Raw genomic sequence first — 20,393 nt, 5'->3', positions numbered from 1 at the left:
AAATACTAAAGTAATGACACCTCTAGTATGGTTTGTCGAGTATGCTTTGTCCAGTATACATACACACATACATATATATATATATATATATATATATGTTAGACTGGAGTAATGGATAACTTCTAATAAAGAACAGAAATTACATTACATTAAATCTCAGTTGGAAACATAATGTCACGTTTCTCCCTACTTTTAAAAAGACATTTAGTAAGAAATGGAACTTAAATACAATATAAGTACTCTGGTTGAATTTACCACGTAGCTTACAACATTTATAGAGGCAGACAAGATAATCTTTTCAGGAGTATTTATTTTCACTGTTAAATGAAAAATGCTGCCCGATCCACAGGCTCGTAATTCACGTACAACTGTTCCTTTAAGAAATACGGCCAAAAGCACCGAGGGGGAGGGCTTAACAACCATCCAACATTTTTTAAGGTGGAACGAATAGTTCGACGAATAAGGAGCTGGCGAAAAAGGAGCTGGAGTCAGCCTCGTCTTCAACAACTTTAGTTTTGTAAAATAAACTAATTGAACAAGTCACCTTTTTCTAGTTTAATTAAATTAATGCCAATGGAGTTGGTACGCTTAAGTTAAAACGGTATCTTAGATTTGTATAGCCTACACGCAAATAGTCACTAAATTAATCTGTTTGGTGAAGAGATTCAAAAGATTCGAGTCAATGAACAAAATCACACCACTAGTTCTGAGTAAGCAGCTCACTCACTGGGTTTGAAGCAGCATGGATGTGGGTGGGGCTGAACGTAACAATTATGACGTCATGGCAACTGGCTCCCACTCAGCCCAGCCCATTAAACATAGACCGCTAAACCCTGTTAAGCAGTTGTAAGTCTGAAGGAGGGCTGGTTCGCTGTATTTGAGGATTGTTGGGTTGAGTGACGGTAAATGGACTCATCCAAGAACAGAAGCGCAGTAGAAGCAAGTGATGCCACCGTTTGTCTCCGACTAGAACTTGTTTGGGGGTTGTAGTCGATTTTATTTGATCGCTGAGCAATCAATCAATCAATCAGCAGCGGAGGTGAAAGACGCCGGGGTGCTTTTTGCTGTGAGTAAGAGATTGATTTTTATCGGGTGCTACTGCTAGGATGTTATGCACCTTGATGATTTTCCTACTTGGTGTGTGTGTGAGAGAGAGAGAGAGAGAGAGAGTGTGAGTGTGAGTAAAATTATAATAAACTAGGCTACAAGTGCACGTTTAAAACATTTCTGCTTGTTAACAACCGCATCTTGGTCCATGCATCCACCCACTCATCCGTCTGTCATTTTCATGTTCTCATTTAAATTTTGACTGATAATATGATGCGTCAGTTATGTGCACCAAGAACTGGCCTATTTCAGAGCGCTCTCATTGTGCGATGTGATTTTACACTTTATCAGAGTTTGTTGGATTTAAAATGTCATGTCGGTTCAGTGTGCTGTTTCTATGTCCTTGCTGATTCTGTTACATTTGTATGTTTTGTGTGTATCTGTTCATGGTTGCTTCTATGTGTGTCCCTTTTCTTATAGCTTCTGTCTAATAGGCACTTCCCAGCTTGTCTGTGTTTTGAGCTCCGGCGGACGCCTCTCCACCCCCCTCAAGATGCACATGAATAGCTTATTAAACCAGTGCAGTAAGTAACAATACTATAGGAATTAGTCAATGTTTTGTAAAAAAAAAAAAAAAAAAAAACCTGTACATGAAACAGCTAGTTGTCCATGTGTCATGAAGAACAGGTTTTCTACTTTGCTCTGCCTAATGTATTCAATCAACTCTGTGATGCCTGGCTCAATAGAGAGGTTTGATAATCCTCACTTGACCTTTCTCATCTCAGTATGGCTGGGAGTAAGTTAATGGATTCACATTGAGAATGTCATGAAGAGAATTTGTCAGAATAGATGGTGGTAGTTGAGGAGAAGTGCTTTGAGTACCTAGAAAAGCACTATATAAATGTAAAGAATTAGATGTTCCCAGAGCTTCTAGTGATGTGCTCTACCCCAGAGTTGAAGTCTTGTGACACATGTCTTCATAACTGAGTGTTTCAGACAAGGCAACAGTGCAATAGAGTACCATGGTTAACATATAGTTGTTGTCTCCTCGTGTGTTGTACTCCACTATTTTTATTCTTGAGTTTATATCTTTTGGTCTGTGCCCTCCTGTTGACATAGATGTTATCCTCCCTGCCCTTTGGTGTGTGAGAGAGGAAAACATAGGTTTCCTCCCTCCATCTCCTTCCAAAAGTGCACTCCTATTCCTCTCCTATAAAACAGCAAAGGTTCTAAAAAGTACTCAAAAGTACTTCTATTTCCACACTGTATACGGTCTTATTTGTCTTTACTAAGTGCAGCATAGATGTATAGTTGTTGATGCTTGTCGAGCACAGAATCGTGAAGCACAAACATGTGATGCTGTAAGAGTCAGAAGTCAAAGTCAAGGGTAGACTAACAAAAATAAGCAAACCTCAGAAGATAATTGCTTTGATTAAAGGAAGTACGTGGTGTTTATATTGATCGAACCTTGAGATGTGCTTGGAGACAAGTTGCATACATGACATATGAAGTGTCTGTGATTAGAGACTGAATCCTTCTGATAACATAAGAGTGGTGCTCGCATACAACCGGATATGCAAAGGATGATATGTAGTATACAAGCAACAGCAATTACATGCATGTTATATATTATCGTTCAAATGTTTGGTGTCAAGTCAAAGTTTATTTATATTTTTTTATTGTTTTGAAAGAAATTGATACTTTTAGTCAGAGAGGACATTAAATTGATCAAAATTGACAGTTAAAGACGGTTACAAAAAAATGTATTTCATATTATGTGTTCTTTTGAACTTTCTATTCATCAAAGAATCCTGAAAAGATTTCCTCAAAAGTTTTCCTTAAAAATATGAATCCGTTACAAGCAACATTAATGATAAAAAATATATATATTTCTGGAGCACCAAATCAGAATATATGAGAATGATTTCTGAAGGATCATGTGACACTAAGGATGGAGTAGTGGCTGCTGAAAACTCAGCTCTCAAAAAAAGAAAGAACTCAAATAAATTGTAATATTTCACCATATTACTTGTTTTATTTTTTTTTTATTTTTTATTATCAAATAATTGCAGCCCTTGTGAGCATAATAAACTTCTTTTAAAAACATTTAAGAAAATCTTACCAACCCTAAATATTTGAACAAGTGTATGTATGATATTACAATAGGATTCAAAATACCCAATATGTAGTTATTCAGGGCTAGTTTTTGAATGGTTTTTAGTGTATGTATTGCAAAATAGCAAAATCTTTCTTCTCTCATCACAGGTTTTTTTTTTTCATAGTAGCGGAGCCTTTCCATGCTTTAGCTTAGATACTATATCACTGATACCATATATAAGTTCAGCAGATATACTGTAAGCTTCACTGGATCAGTTATTTTGTCAATGTTTGCAAATGCAGCCTATTAGGCAGCAAATCATTGTGACAAAGCCGTCTCTGTTCAGAGTCATTATTAGGAAACTAGATTTCTCTTGCTGTTCCTGATTGATTTTTTTCCCAGACAGGTGGGCTCCAGTCTTAACGAAATCATTACAACTAGTCCTCACACCTAAATTGCTTAAATTGAGTTTGTGCTTGCACAGATACGAGTTTGATCAATTCAACATGCTGCATTTGGACGCGCAGAAACCAGTGCTCCCAAAACTCCAAGAAAATAACAGACAGGCAGAGATGGAAAAGAGAAAAACATCAGTAAGACTTTTGACATTTGTGATGTTTGGTATGCCACTGTGCTGAATGTTGTTTTGTGGAGAGAGTGGGAGAGAATGTGAGGGGGAGATCTCTGGAGCGACGCCAAAGCTCTCTCTTCTCCAACAGATTCAGTCTGGAACAGACCTCAGCTTCTGCCCCTGCAGTTCACACCAATCCCAGCAGCCACATGAGAAAACCGTGTGCGGAGAGAGGGAGAACTTGTCGTGATGTGGATTAAAAGAATGCAACAAAAACAAATACATGGCATGCTGTGCGTAGACGCTTATTATGGTGCGATTATGGACACTAGTATGAAGCGATTTACTTGGTGTGAATTTCATGACTTGATCACGTGACGTCCTCTCATGTTCCTATCACGGTCTCTCATCTCTGTTCTGGCCTAGGCTTTTCTGAGAATGTTCAGGACTTTCTATCGTCCCATTTCTCATGTTACTGCTGCTTCTGATCTTTTCTTACTGCATATTCTATCCTCAAAAAAATCAGTGATTGATCAGATCAGTGTTGTTATTGTTAAGTCAAATTTAAAAATAGTTTTCATTCATTGAAATATAGCTGAAATAAAATGATGCATAAATCTCAGATAAAACCTAAAATTAGAAATGTTGGCTTGGCAACTAACTGAAATCTAATTTAAAATATTACATTACTAAGACTGAAATAAAAAATAAGTTAAAGATGAATATAAAAATGACAAGCACATAACAGACTTACTAAAAATCAAAATGAAAAACCTATTTTAAATAAATGTATTATTTAAATAATGATAAAAAAAACACAAGATATTAAGATCACATTTTTAATAATCCAACATCTGACCAATTAAGAAATCGAACTGCATGCAAACTGATACTAACATCTAAATTCGGGCTTCCCCCCCCCCCCCCCTTTAAAGGTTGAAAACTTGCCGCATACTTCCTGTTCTGGTGTTGATCAGACAAACAACTGTTCATCTAATACCAAGAGCAGATCTGTTTTAATGTTTTATAAGAGATGTATATTATTTTGTAACATTTTTTTAAATTAGATGTACTTTATAATATTTAAAAATGTCTAGTCCTTTTAGCTTCTAAATAACTAATTTCGGCATATTACTGCATGCTGAAGCATTAGTGTTCCTGTGAAAGTCTAAGTTCAGGGTCGATTTCCTCTCGTGTGCATGTGAAGGCAGGTTGCGGCCCTCATGATGGCATCCTCTGACGTGCTGTGTAAACTTTGAGTCAATGTCTCCTTTTGACCCGCATATTTCACAAACCCTGAGTCTCTTGTACGAGGGCAGACGTTAGCTGCCACTTAGATAGCGGCTGTTTCCTCCCTGAGTAAATGGGAGGTTGTAACCACTTCCTTTAGTGAATTTTATCACTGTAATGTTAACTTGTGGTTTGTCTAAAACTAAATCAGCTTGCATGCTTAAACTCCAGTGGAGATGTCAGCTGTTATAAATCAGTCTGTACTAGGATGATGCTTCAACTTGCACCAAAAACATGCTTTTCACCTGAAGTTATGTTTATTTATTTGATTATTGTCATTATTTTCTGAATGTACCATGTACTCAAACTTCAATTGAGGTCTGATGTCAAAAATAGTGAGTCAGTAAAAGTACACAAAAGCTTTAGAGGAACCTCCAAAAGTCTGAAGTCACTCTTGGAGTCTTTTATTTATCATTCTGGCATTTAAGTATAGAAAATGGTGGATGGAAGAGACGAGTTAGGATTGCACTCTAAGCATTTTGCTTTTTAGTGAGGTTGTAAAACTGAAAGGGCTGTGATTGTGCGTCTGCTGCTGGAAACACAAAGACTGCATGTGTGCGCTGTACCCTTGATGAATACCGCTAGATGATTCCCGCTAAAGTGACAAAGCCCGGCGGGTTGTGCAAGCGTGCCACTCCGTGCTTTTCCCCGGCAGCATCATTGGGCTGTTATGACAGTCCCCATTGACTTCAACGCCCCACTTTATTCTCAGTGTCTCCCCAACATGGAAATACTGACGCATTAAGTTGCAAGCACAAGTCTAGACCCCAGATATTATATGAACCTAGAGTGAACTGACACTAACCTAGTGCTGTTGATTGTGTTTTAAGATATTAATACAGGTGTGTATCAAGTTGGAGAATACTTGTTTTACTAGAGTTATGCTGTGTAATGCTTTTTTCTTTTTTTATCGTTATATATTTTTGCTCAATTTCACAAGAAAACCACAGTAATGTGTGACACTATTTCATGTTGCAAATATCCTGTGTGAGTTTAGAGTCAGACTTCCAACCTACACAGTATATATAAGTCTCCTATGCTCTTTAAGGCTGCATTTATTTGTAAAAAAATACTATAAAAACAGTGATATTATGAAAGGGCATTACAAATAACTCTTTTCTGTTTTTTTCTGCCACTTAGTTTTTGGCAGCCATTGCTCCAGTCTTCAGTGTTGCACGATCCTTCAGAAATCATTGTAAAATGCTAATTTTGTGCTCAAGAAACATTTCTTGTTATTATTGCAGTTGTGCTGCTTAATATTTTTGGAGGAATTGCAAAACAAATTCAGAATTCTTTGGTAAATAGTTCAAAAGAACAGCAATTATCTGTAACATTATAATTGTCTCTACTTTTGATCAATTTATTGAATTCTTGATAAATAAAAGTATTAATTTCTTGCAGAAAAATCTCACTGACCTCAAACTTTTGAGCGGTACATTACATTGTTTAAAAGCCTTCTTACCATTTACGATAGGCAGTTAAAGTGAAAATCAAAATTGTCATTTATTCATCTTCAAGTTGTTCAAAACCAATGTGACTTTCTTTGTATGCTTTTGCTGTGTGCAGTTAAACTCGGCAAAGTGTCAATGGGCTCCAAAAAGGACATAAAACACCATATAAATAAATATATCCCTGTTGTCTGTGGTCGCTGTATTCTTTCACTCTATGAAAAGATCAGACTGTGCATTCTTCTAAATATCTCCTTTTTTGGTTTATGAAAGAGTTACAAGAAGATGAGTAAATGATGACAGAATTTTCACTTTTGTGTGAACCAACTTTTTAAATGTATCTCAGTGAGTCTCAACAGTAAATTTCTGTAAGTTGTTGATGTCTCATTTGTTTTGATCAAGAACAGTCCATCTTTCACCTGCATGAATCTTTATCTGCATGCTGTCCATGGCTATTTTAAGACATCGTTCTCCTGTCACTTTTATACCCCGCCACAGCAGACGAGAGCCTTCCTACTCATTGAGCTAATCCAGTACTCGCTGTATGAGCTTCAAACCAAGAGCTTCGCTTTCATCCATAAACACACTGCTTCCTTTAGAAACCAGCTACTAATTATTTGGCAGTTTAAGCTTTGCGCTTGATAAATATTTAAAGAGGCATTTCACAAAGAATTCTTTGATTTAAAAGACGTTTTTCAGTAAATGTTAGACTTTTTTTTTTTTTAACATCGTATTCTAACGCTGATTTGCCTTTAAGCAGTCCTTGTGGATAGCTTTGGTGTTTCTCTCAACACTTTGTGTGTGTGTTCGGTTCTCAGCGGAGATCTCCAGGATGTGTGAGGTGGACGTTTCGGCTGAGCCCACCAGCCCGACGCTGTATAGAGAGTCTTCTGATACATACTGCCATGTGGACCGCTGGCAGAAGCTACGCACAGCCGTCCGCAAGCTAGAGTTCTGGGAAAACTTTACACATGAGCTGATTGGCAGTGGCTTTTTCTCAAAGGTTTACAAGGTAATGCTCAAAATATCTTGAATCTGATGACATGAATCTGTCTGTGATTTAATAATATATGTGCAGTAGGTGCTAAGAAATGTTGGCAAACATGAATTATCTGCTTAGACCTTTGACACATTGTCTGTTAAGAATTTTTCACAACAAAAAAAAGCAGTGTACAATTTTGACTACTTCATGCATATTGATTTATTTTGTTACTCAGTTGTATTACATAATAGTTTACAGAATTCTATCATAAATGTTTTATAGTGAAGTCCATCAACAAGAATAAATTCGATCTTAATGGAAATGTACTGCAGAAGGTCTCCCAGTGTGCGGTATATATTTGTGTGCATGTTTTAATGACACTCGTACAGTGCAGTATTGTAGTCCTACTAATTAGGACATATTTGTCAGCTAAGCCCAGTTTGAGGTGGCCCTTGTGCCGAGTACACCATACCCATTAATGGGTTCCTGATGAGTCCCTGCTGTGTAAATTACATAAGCGATGATTGCACAGCTCAACTGTCTCAGCAGTTCTGTCCCTTCCTGTATATTAACATGGAAGCTTTTCTCTTTGATTGTACTGTAGAGAGAGATCGGAATGTTTTAATACCTCTTTAGGATTCATTCCCTTCCCCTCTCTTCTGTTTTTTATTTTATTGTCACTTTACTTTTTTTTTACTTTTTTTCAGGTCATCCACAACAGCACACGGAAGGTGATGGTAGTAAAGATCTATAAGAATGATGTTGATCAGGACAGCATTGTAAGAGAAATCAGCCTTCTGCAGAAACTCTCACACCCCAACATAGTGAGGTATCCATGAATTAATAGCTTGCCATATACTGCACTCATTTTATTGATTTATTAATGATATGATATCATTATAATTTTTTGCTTCATCAGAATGGGATGACACTTGGTGGCTTTTGTCGCATTAGCTATGTGAAAATCAAGGACGTGATTCGGATATGTTAAAGGGTCAAAAAAAGTCACGCTTGGCTCCTTCGCGGTCAAAAATAGACTGACATAGGAAATTAATGGGAAATACAAAAAAAGAAAAAAAATGAAAACTCTATGAAGATAATCCTTTGGTTGTACAACTACAAATAAGCCACTGTGCAGAAAAAAGTGCACAGCAATGAAGGGGTACATATATATACACACACACACACACACACACACACACACACACACACACACACACACACACACACACACACACACACACACACACACACACACACACACACACACACACACACACACACATACATATATACATAAGAAGTAGACACATCCCCCCTCACCCCACACATATTTATGAACTAGCGCGACTATAACGCAGAGCTTTTAAAGTTGTTGCAATTGCAAATGTGTGAAAAAAATAAATTGTCACAATGCAGTAAAAAAAAAAAGAACCGCAAGGAAGAAGTTACACAAGAGTACAAAAGACACATACACACACACAAATTAACTTACATACTCACAGAGACACACACAACACACTATTATACACACACAAATGAACTGGTGTGGCTGTAACAATATGGTAAAATTGAGCCAAAAGACTCAAATAAGAGGTTGAAATCAGATCAGACCCAGATTGATTTAAGCTATGATAAAGCATACCTGTTCAGTTTTGTTACATTTTTATTGAATTATTATGTTATGTGTTACAAAATGTCCTCCTCTGTGTTCAGGTTTGACTGTAGTAAAATTAATAAAAAAATGACACTTCAAATCACATAATAAAAATTAATCTAAACCTTGACACAAAGAATGTCTAAGTATAAATCCGAATCCACAACTTAATAAAAATAAGTATTTATTTCTAAAAAACAAAAAGAAGTTACATTTCAAGGCTTCGGTCACTTTTGACCGCGAAGAAGCCAAGTGTGACCCCTAAACAAAAAGGGCCAGAGGGTTAAATAATATTTATAGCATAGAACTATTGTCTACAGCAGGGTTCACCAATCTCGGTCCTGGAGGGCCGCTGTCCCTGCAGAGTTTAGCTCCAACCAGCTCCAACACACCTGTTTGAAAGTTTCTAGTATGCCTAGTGAGACCTTGATTAGCTGGTTCAGGTGTGTTTAATTGGGGTTGGAGCTAAACTCTGCAGGACAGCGGCGCTCCAGGACCGAGATTGGTGAACCCTGGTCTACAGAAAGGATTTTTATTTTTACCCCTGACAAAGGGGCGTATTAATACACTGCGTATTTTCACTACCAGCCAAAGTTTAGATCCACTGGACTTATTGTTGGGTTTTTTTTTTTTTTTGGCCATATCCATACTTCCATTTGTGGTTTGTTTTTTTTGTTTTGTTTTTTTCATTATTCTGAAACTGTTGAAAACTGTAATCGTGAAGATTGAGTAGGTGTTTCCAAATCTTTAACTGGTAATGTATCTATACATATATGACCTTGTCATTAAAATGCAAGATACTATACAAGATTTTGAAGAATTCTGACAAGCCTGTTAAAGGTTAGATGTCACACCAAACCCTGTCCAGCACAGCACTGTTATACTGCTATTATTCCTGCACTGTGACGTGTGTTTGTCTAAGAAATCTCAGAATGGCTTTTTTCCCCATTGCGTAATGGAAGGACAGAGCCATATTCAAAACTGTCTGGAAAGTTGAGATAAATGAACACTGCACAGTTACTGCCAGCTGTCATCACCATATTACAGATGATAGTCATGTTGACCCATGAACAGAACCGCTGAACCAAATGAGGTCACCATGACTGTGAAATATTACATTTACCCATGTTCATTGCTTCACTGATTCATGGTTCTTTAATGTATTAGTGATGACAAATGAAAGCTTGAACATCACTTTTTTTTACTCAAAGTAACTTTCCATTTCTATACAATTGTGCATTTGACAAATGTCTTTTAACTTACTCAACATTGCAATTTTAGGGAACATGTCATGCTGATGGTTCGTAACCTCTCTTTCGATCTCTCTTATCTCGTTATCTCTTTTTTTCAGGTATCTGGGTATTTGTGTCAAAGAGGACAAGCTGTACCCAATTCTGGAGGTGAGATTTCCATCTTAGCCTCAAAATGAAAGAGTTTGTTTCGCAGTTTTTTATGCAAAAATTAATCACATATTAGATACAGACAATTAAATGTTAGATATTGAAAAATAATGAATAAACAATTCAATATTAAATCAGCTTTCATTATATGTGAAATCAAACAGTAAAGTTTAACAGATGAAACAAATCTAAAGAGTGGAAAATATTTTGTTTTATATAAACTTTACCTTTTGTTTTTATCATTTTGTTTTGTTTTATTTTATTGTTGTATTACATTACATTACACTGGCCCTAGAGACCTGCACATAATTATGAGAATAAAAGTGAGTGTTTGTTTGTTTCTTTCCCTCACTGACTGTTTCTCTTGACAGTATGTCAGTGGAGGATGTTTAGAGGAGCTGTTGGCCAGGAAAGACGTGTCTCTGTGCTGGAGAGAGAAAGTTGACCTGGCCTCTGACATCACCAGAGGGATGATTTACCTCCACTACAAGAACATCTATCACAGAGATCTGAACTCGAAGGTACAGCAGGACTCTTAATCGCACTCATCTTTAGTGACGAACAGACTGTACATATAAAATGAGAATGGAAAGCATAGATAATATAACCGAACAGCAATCATCATATCTCAGAGAATGGTTATCTAGTCTTTACATGGAATTTCCCCCTGAGAAATACAGCAGACATGGATGCTTGCGTCAGTGTCATTGGTTGCCAGGATTCACAGAAGTGCTCACCAAACCTGGGGTGAAGGGCGAGGCAACAAGGCCAGTCCATTGTGATGGTAATAAACTCTCCCACTCAGTCTTTCTCTGTCACATACACACTCTCTCCCCCTTCCCATCTCATTTGAAAATGCACAAACAGTGTATAGGCTCGCAGATCCCCCCCCCCCCCCCCCCCTCCTTTTTTTTGGTTTTGTTTTGTTTTGTTTTGACCCTCGTCTCTGTTCCACTGCCTATTTGTTAGCCATTCAGATATGAACAATGAGCAAACAAAAATGCCAGCCACACGATTTACACAACCGTGACATCTAGCACGTCGGTCAGAGGGATCATCGATTGGTTTCCACTGTTCTGTAGTTGGCATTTGACATAGAATTTGGTATGACTGTGGGAAGATGTCAGAAAATAGAAGCTATTAAAGTTGACTGCTTCCCTAAAGCTGGTGTTTTTAAGAGCTTGTGGAACATTACTTTAGAGGAGGTGAAAGGGTTCATCAAGCTGAACGGCACAAAGTGTTTCAGAACTACAGGATTTAAATATGAGATCAAACATTTGCAAAGAGATTCATATGCATATTTGTTAGAGATACACAAATACATGTAAGATACTAAAACATTTAATATATGTCTGTGTACAGTGCTTAACAAATGTATTAGTTTATTATTATAAAATGTATTGTTATGTGTGTATGTACTTTTTTACTGTTTTTTTTTTTTTTATTATTATTATTTTTTTCATTTTGAGTCAAACAATCTCAGTACTTTTCTTTTTAACCCACCCATTAGCTGCACAGCCAAAGGGTGTTGCAACACTTGGCATATGCATTAGCTACTGTTCTAAATTTGGAGGCTTCTAGTCTCAGGGCTGTGCTTGGAGTTTTCTTAGTCCTATAATCATAGGTCAGTTTTTGGGATAGAGGCTTAGCTGAGGTTTCTAATTCAATCCAGATGCAGAACTTACTGTTTTATCCATCAGCACTTTCTGCTCCAAGATTCCCACTGGTCTTATGTAACGTCTCGGTTGTACCTGGAGTCCCCTTACTCTGGTCAGCTTCAGTGTCTCCTCATTTGCCTTTCCTCTAAAATAACAGCCCATTTTTATTATACCCACAATCATTTTGTTTTAAACTGATATTCAGATTAAATGGTATGCTTGTAGCCATGACACATCATCGCTAGAGACCATTCAAACTGAAAGCGAAGTATAACATTGCATATTGGTACCCCAGGGGTGTTAGAGAGATGGAGGAGAGGAGTTGTAGGTGGTCCAGGCCCTTTGGCGAGGTACAGGGTCAGCTGAATAATTCATTAAATGGAGACGGTGATGATGAGGAACGTCTTTCATTTGAGCCTGGGAGTTTTGCTTCTGCCGCTAGGCACATTGTCTCCAAAGGCACATTACATGCTACAGATACTTAAGAACAAAATGGCTGTCATGTATCCTATTTATGTTTTTATGCATAATTTATCTTGTAAATATAAAAAAGCTCTGCAAGTGAGCGCCGTCTTGTGGTGCCATCTCAAAGAGGCACAAAATCTCTTTCTCAGACCTTTTTCTGGTCTGTTCCTGATCCATGCTGGTGGAATGACCTGCCCAACTCAACCAGACCTGCTGAGTCCGTGACCATTTTCAAGAAACGGCTCAAGACGCATCTTTTTCGGCAACACTATGATCCATTAATACTAACACTTTATCTTCTATTCTATATCTATTATCTTATATCTAAAAAAGTACATGTACTAGATTAGATTAGGTCATAGCACTTGCATTTAGGTCATAATATGCATTTAGATTTTGGAAATACTGTGTAAGATTTTTTGGAGAAGATTCAGAATGAGTCATGAAACTTTATGCTAGTTTTTGCTGCCCCCTTTTGGCAGTGAAGAAAAACACTCACTTAAAATTATTCTGTAACCCAAGATGCTTGTTTAAAAATGTAAACATTTTGTTTTTCCTTGCTATATCTGGTATAATTGATTTTAAATAATTTAATGACGCGTATGACTTCATTATTTAAAAGGGAAGTTAATATTAATTCATAACATGCAATTATTTATTAGCAAATATAATGCCATATACTCTATTGTTTTAAAGATTGAGGTCTTTAAAGAAATGAATACTTTTATTCTGCAAGAAAGCATTAAATTGACTAATATATTTATGTTATAAAAGATTTCTATTTCAAATAAATGCTGTTCTATTGAACTTTGTCCTGAAACAAAATATGTAAAAATAATAATAAAAATAAACAATGTGAAGCAGCACAACTATTTCCAACATTGATAATAATAAGAAATGTTTCTTGAGCACCAAATCAGCATATCAGAATGATTTCTGAAGGATCATGTGACACTAAAGACTGGAGTAATGATGCTGAAAATACAGCTTTGCCACCAGAGGAATATATTACATTTTAAAATGTTAAAATGGTAAATATATTTTTCATTTTATTAATTGAAAAGTTCTTTTAAATTGTAATATTTGACAATATTACTGTTTTTACTGTATTATACTTTTACTGTATTAAATCTGAACAAATGCTACTGTGTTTACAATCCTAAAAGTGAAAATAAATGAATAGTAATAGACTAAAAAGAGACAGAAAACTGAAAAATACTAAGCGTGTATGTTTGTGTCTCCCAAAGAATTGTCTAATAAGGGTGACCACGAGGGGCAGAGAAGCGCTGGTGACTGATTTTGGTCTGGCTCGAGAGGTGGTTGAACTTCCTGCAAAGGACAGGAAGCTTTCACTCGTGGGCTCCGCCTTCTGGATGGCCCCTGAGATGCTGCGCGGGGAGCCCTACGACCGCAAGGTGATGACTCAAAAATGCCAGAATAAGATGTGAAATTGTGCGCCTGTGAACAGTGTTCTAAAGCATTGGTTGTTCTCGCTTGATGATTTTGCTTTATGTAATGTTAGGTGGATGTGTTCTCTTTTGGAATTGTTCTGTGTGAAATTCTGGCTAGGATCCCAGCAGACCCAGAAATTCTTCCAAGAACACGGGTGAATATAAATAGCATTATTGACACGATTGAATGCCACATCCAGTATCAGAAGCACATTAATTTTTTTCATAAAATCTACCATCCCTGTATGCATTTATGATTGTGTGTGCGTGTGTGTGTGTGTGTGTTGCAGGATTACGGCCTGGATGTGTCAGCATTCAGGAAAATGGTCAGTGAGTGTCCTCAGCATCTTTTGGAGCTGGCTGCCAGCTGCTGTCTGGTGAGTGACCTTTTGTGTATATAAAAATGGACACTCATTTCCTCTATCAGCTATGCTTAAAAGCGAACAAACCCTGTTCCCTGGAAAAGGATGTTATGCGTTACCATCTGAAAGTCTGTTCTGTCTCATGCAGATAGAGGCTTTCCGGAGACCTTCTTTCACAGAGCTTCAAGACGAGTTGGGTGAAATTGCTGAGACTTTGGAGACTGCTGGCACTGATCTCACCACAGGCTGATCTGCGGCACAGCCTCGGGTATCCCATCAGCCCTGCAAATGGACTTAGACTTAAGCACAATGACAAATGCAGCAGAACTGCAGATTTCTCTCTGGGCTGTTTGCATTGAAAGAGCAAAAGGTCACTATTTATTATGAACGTTCTGCAAGTAACAGATGGCCTACACTTCAACTTTAGCACAGCTGTCCATGGTATACTATTACTATATATTGCACAGTGTATATATACTAAAATAAATGTTGTATCAGGTTCCAGCTAAAGTCTTTAGCTGTTTGCAGTGTAATTTACAAAGCTACAGATTTTCGAACAAATTGCTATATCTGTTAGATTTAAAAACAACCCTAAATTAGGTTCCGAGGCTTAAGATAATCAATAATAAAAGGACTAATTTGAGGGTCACAAGTTTTAAATAACCAAATAATATTTTCATAGGTTTTAATAAATCTATACATGATCAGTATAAATTAATTTGTACACGAGAAAGTAATTTTATAAGTATTTTGGTACCAGTTGCCTGAAAAGGAAAAAAGTGCATTTGTATTGCTGACTTATATAAGTGATATATTTGAAAATTTAAGTGTGTACCTTTCTTTATTTGTGAGCAATTTGTACAGAATCAAGCACTCATCACTTGTGGGTTTGCCTCCACTGTGAGCTGAGCTACTGATCTTTGGAAATTCTCCAGAACTCACCAGCCACCACAGGATGAGCCCCATTTCCTGCCTTAAAGGGCTTCAGTGTTGCTGTTCTCTATTGTAGTGCTCTCATTTGGGCTGAGTGTTTGAGGAACCTTATCTTTTTGTTTTCCTTTGCAACACCCAAACGAAGCTTAAGTGTTCATTCTTGTTTGCCATGTGTTGTGAATTTAAGTACTCGTACCAGAAGTGTGAGATGGTACTATGCCAACTCCAATTGACAGTGACCTCAAACACTTGACATTTCACTTAAAACAAATCTTGACATAATATGGTCATATGGGCTGTAACTAAATGAATGTGTGATTTGTGCACAAATCAGAAAAAAAGAACTCACATTTTGAGATCAATATACCTAACCAACTTGGCAATGTTGGATTGTTTTCGATGATTTTTATTTTATTTATTTTTTTAATATTGGGAACGCTTTACAATAAGGTCTCATTTGTTAACATTAGTTATTAACTAACTGGAACTAACAATGAGCAATGCATTTGTTACAGTATTAATTTTTGTTAATGTTATTAATAAAAATCCAGCTGTTCATGTTAGCTCACAGTGTAATAAATAAATAAATGTTAACAAATACAACTTTTGATTTTAATAAATGTAGAAGTAAATTTTGAAATCAGCATTACTTTTACAGAATTTATTAATCTTATATAGTTATTGTTCATTGTTAGTTCATGTTAATTAAAGTAGTTAACTAATGAAAGCCTATTGTAAAGTGTTACCTTAATATTTATATACGTTCTGCTCCGCTGTTATTTCAGTTTTTACTCATTATGCTTTAGATGCCTGTGATTTGCCTCTTGAACATTGTTCATTGAACTTTAACAAGATCTACATTCTGTGCCTCATAGAGGAAACTTGACGACTTGAGAATCTTGTGCAATGTCATGCTAACCTCATATCTCTGGTGTCTGTATAGTCTGAATCTTTCTGCAGTTTGTATTGTTTTTGTAATGAAGTACAAAGAGGAAATGAAGCATATGTGAATGGTGTGTATTTTTCAAATAAAGCCATTGAAAATCTACTGGCCTTGTCTTATGATAAATTTAGTCAAGTTCTTTACACAGCAAATGCAAAAAAAAGTTAGCATCATTTCATAAGAGCTAATCAAAAGACAGTATAAGTTGGACTGACGCTCTGCCTAATTGAAGTTGAGTATGATAAGAAACATTTGTGTAAGTATTATTATCGGACAAAATACACTTTGCTTTCGTGTCTGGTTCCCTGGCAACTTTGTCAAACGTGTGGTCTTAAGATACTCAATGCTAATCGGGCTTCTTTGTGGCGCCGCTGCTATCAAACAACTCAATGCAAATTATTTGAATAATAATGAATGGCAATCAGCGTATTAAGAGATTAATCTCTTTTATGTGATGCTGGGCTATTGAATTAATAATGCAGGTGACAGGATTAAGACCGCCATGCATGGACTACATTAAATTAAACAGACCTGGGAGTTTGAACCATAGACTAAAAAAAGAACTAATTAAGGGTGTGCCATCATGATTTTTTTTTTTTTTTGTGGATGATTCAAATGTCTCCACGATCTGCTTTTTGAAGAAATCTCGTAGTATCGTGCTACAGTGTATTTGCAGTTCTGGTGTCTCCGTCCCTGTACAACGCCACATCATCACGTTAAAGGTGCTCTAAGTAACTTTTTTATCTTAACCGAACAGCTTCGGAGTCATTGGAATGGTTATATGACTGTTTTCGGGTTGAATGGTGGTCTTCTCGCACCCCCCGAGCACCTGTGAGCGGAAAAACCACACTTGCAACTTTGGGCCGGAAATGAGTCCGGGCTTAGGACCCAATTAGTATGCCAGTAGTATGCCTGATCTAAATCTGTTCTCGCGATACGGCAAGGCAGTATCAGTGCAGTAATATCAGGTAAAGCTCATAGCACGATCATCGGATAACGTTAGCTGTTTGCTATGCTACTATCTAAGCTAACTAAAAAACACACTAACAACGAGAAATGTTTAATTTCACAATTTATAGCTTCGGTTAAATACTAGTATATGAAACGTATAATGTAAAATACATTAAATACATTGATGACTCGTTATAACGTAGTACAAACGTCTTCTATAATAAAGTGATTTTGTATGATTTATAACCAGGCACTAAAGCGATTACCCATAAAACGTGCTTTGAACCAATCGGATTGCTTGGGTCCTAAGCCCGGACTCATCTCTTCAGCCGGACCCGATTGTTCATCACACCGGCCGCAGTGTCAGAAAGTATCGCGTGATATCAGGTCTCGCGATGTAACGAATTGCTTTACGGCACTGCACACATAAGCCGTATTGCGCTGATTATTGAGGATAAAAAATAATTACATAATTATAATTGCATTACGAATGGCTGTGAATACGGTAAGATAGTATCAGTGCAGTTAAAGCTCATAGCACGATCATCGGATAACGTTAGCTGTATGCTATGCTATTATCTTCTAAGCTAACTAAAAAACACACGAACAACGAGAAATGTTTAATTTCACAATCTATAGCTTCGGTTAAATACTAGTAGCCTATATGAAACGTATAATTTAAAATACATTAAATACATTAATGACTCGTTATAACGTAGTACAAACGTCTTCTATGATAAAATGATTTTGTATGATTTGTAACCAGGCACTAAAGCGATTACCCATAAAACGGGCTTTGAGCCAATCGGATTGCTTGGGTCCTACGCCCGGACCCAATTCACCGAGTAACCATATTATTCGCCACACCGTTTCTCAATATGCGTTCTTGTCTGTACTTGTGTTCTTGTGGACTTTTGAAACGTCATCAGTTGCTGCCCAAGTACTGTTCCAATTCAAAGTTCACATCTAGCCAAGTCCAGTTCAAATCCCCGGATGTGTTCTTGATCCGCCCCTTTTACTGAGGATGCATCGAGAGGTGACTTGTGCGAACTTGAGACAGCCAGGTATCCCAGAATGCATCTCACACCAACCAAGCATCAATAGCAGAGGAGAAACCCCGCGTAATTTAAAAATACTGCTGTAATTGTGTCACGAAATGTAGTTTTAAGAGTATTTCAGGCGAGAATGTAGTTGTTTAAAGATCAAATCTTTGGTTTATTTATAAAGATAGCGCCTATTTGAAAATTTGATCTGACGTTTTCGGAGTTGTGAGAACCAGGCAATCGGACGCTCGGCGCTCATGTACCCCGCCGAGAACAGCCTTTCCTCGGCTAGTGTTGCTAACGTTTGCCACTGGCTCAGATGTCTCTAGTCTAGTGGTTTAACATGAGATATAAATCGTCTTGTGTATATCTAACGGGCGATTTATTTATCTCATTAATCTATCATTTGTTCCCTGGCAAAACGTTAAGCTGAGGGCAAAGTGAAGTTTCATAGCTTTATTTAGTCTATTTAACTTTAACGTTGTAGCCTAGAGAGCTGACTTTTGTTAGACTGAATCGTTTGCTTTATTATTGTATAGCTTCTTATACCTTTTAGGCTACTTATACTTTTATAATGGTTATTATTGATCATTAAAACTGACATTTAACAAAAAAAGGTTATGTCATTTTATTTTATATATTTAAACATATAAAATATTTTATTATAGCCTTATTATGTTGCCCATTCTCTTCACATGTACATATATAAAATAAAATGACACAACCCTGTCTCTTTTTGCTAAATGTTATTTTTAATGATCAATATTATAATGTTTTTTTATTCATCAAGAGTCAGGGTTGTGTTTTATATTTCGTGTTGTTATAAATATGCAGTGAAGATAATCAATTGCGTTGCCTGAACCACATTTGTGTGGCCATTATGTTTAAGATTTTTTAAAATGAAAATGAAAAGAGGCAGAGTGGTGGTTTATAACATATTTTGTTTTATTTGTAGCCTAGATATACATAAAGAGATAACCAGAGTAGCCAGAGCGAGCTGAGTGATGCTATCAAGTACGCCGCTGTTGCGTCCTCCCGTCCTAGGGAGTTCGTTCTCCTGAGTCGAACTTGTCAAGTCCGAACTACCAGACTCAAGTCCTAACTTTGCGTACTTGGTATTGAGAAACGGCTATACACTATCTACACATTTATATGCTGGCCTTCTGTGTATCATACATACTGTACCTCAGTGGACATGGCTCCGTGCGTTCGCCGTCTTCTTTGAAAACAAATGCTCAGGACCAGCGAGAGAAGATGGTTTGGGGGCGAGTCGCCAACGAGTTTTGACGACAGTGTTGTCAAATATTTATTCCGAAGCTGTAGGGGGAGCTCTAAAGAGAAACCCGCGAGCAAAAAGCGAGAAAACAGCGAAGAAATCGGCAAAGCTGCATAATGCTGCTTTAACTCAGAGGTCGAGTTACACTCACGGGATACTGCAAATCACAAAAGTTCATTATTTTCATGTGCTTTAAAGCCTTGCCGGTTAAACATTTAATTTGCGTGCTGATGCCTGTTTTAACATGTATGATACACCCGCATGAGCGCATGCACTTAAAAGCCTGTCAAACAGCGCTTGGTTACTGGACTAAGTTATCTTTCGAGTCTTATTGTGCTAATACTGTCAATTACACACAAGGTTTACATAAACACAGTTGGTTATGTCTAAAGTGAAAGCAAACATTTGAGAGAAAATCGGGTGTGTGTCATATGCCTGTATATTAGATGCGTGCCGGTCTTAAAGTGACAGTAGCTTAATAGTAAACATGCTTGTCCTTAAAGGGATAGTTCACCCAAAAATTAAAATTCTGTCCATATTTAGGTTTCCGTGCCGGTGTCCGTGTCAGGTTTCCGTGCTGGTGTCCGTGCCATTGCCCGTGTCGGTGTCCGTGCCGGGTTTCCGTGCCAGTGTCCGTGCTGGGTTTCCGTGCTGGTGTCCGTGCCGGGTTTCTGTGCTGGTGTCCGTGCCGCGGTTGTGCCGGTGTCCATGCCGGGTTTCTGTGCCGGTTTCCGTGCCATTGTCAGTGACCGTGACGTTGCTGATGTCCGTGACGGTGTCCATGCCAGTGTCCATACCGATGTCCGTGGCGGTGTCCG

The 20,393-nt window shown here is 37.4% G+C and overlaps 1 protein-coding gene across 2 annotated transcripts; it reads left to right on the top strand.

The window, feature by feature from the left end:
- Positions 1–811: 811 nt before the first annotated feature.
- Positions 812–16,410, top strand: LOC311082506 (dual specificity testis-specific protein kinase 2). Of its 2 annotated transcripts, XM_084113372.1 has the most exons (10): positions 812–1,066; positions 1,528–1,631; positions 7,273–7,466; positions 8,144–8,265; positions 10,445–10,493; positions 10,865–11,014; positions 13,864–14,031; positions 14,139–14,222; positions 14,358–14,444; positions 14,578–16,410. In XM_084113372.1, exons 2-10 carry the CDS (start codon positions 1,601–1,603, stop codon positions 14,677–14,679), a joined length of 987 nt encoding a protein of 328 aa, XP_083969498.1. In that variant the 5' UTR covers positions 812–1,066; positions 1,528–1,600; the 3' UTR covers positions 14,680–16,410. The 2 variants fall into 2 exon arrangements, with proteins under 2 accessions (XP_083969498.1, XP_083969499.1); XM_084113373.1 differs by lacking the exon at positions 1,528–1,631 and having other exon boundaries at positions 821–1,066.
- The last annotated feature ends 3,983 nt before the right edge of the window (positions 16,411–20,393 follow it).

This window comes from Abramis brama (assembly GCF_963993115.1).
Source record: "Abramis brama genome assembly, chromosome: 5".
NCBI lineage: Eukaryota > Metazoa > Chordata > Actinopteri > Cypriniformes > Leuciscidae > Abramis > Abramis brama.
Note: the sequence above shows the minus strand (reverse complement) of the source record. Positions and strands in the feature narration are given on the sequence as shown.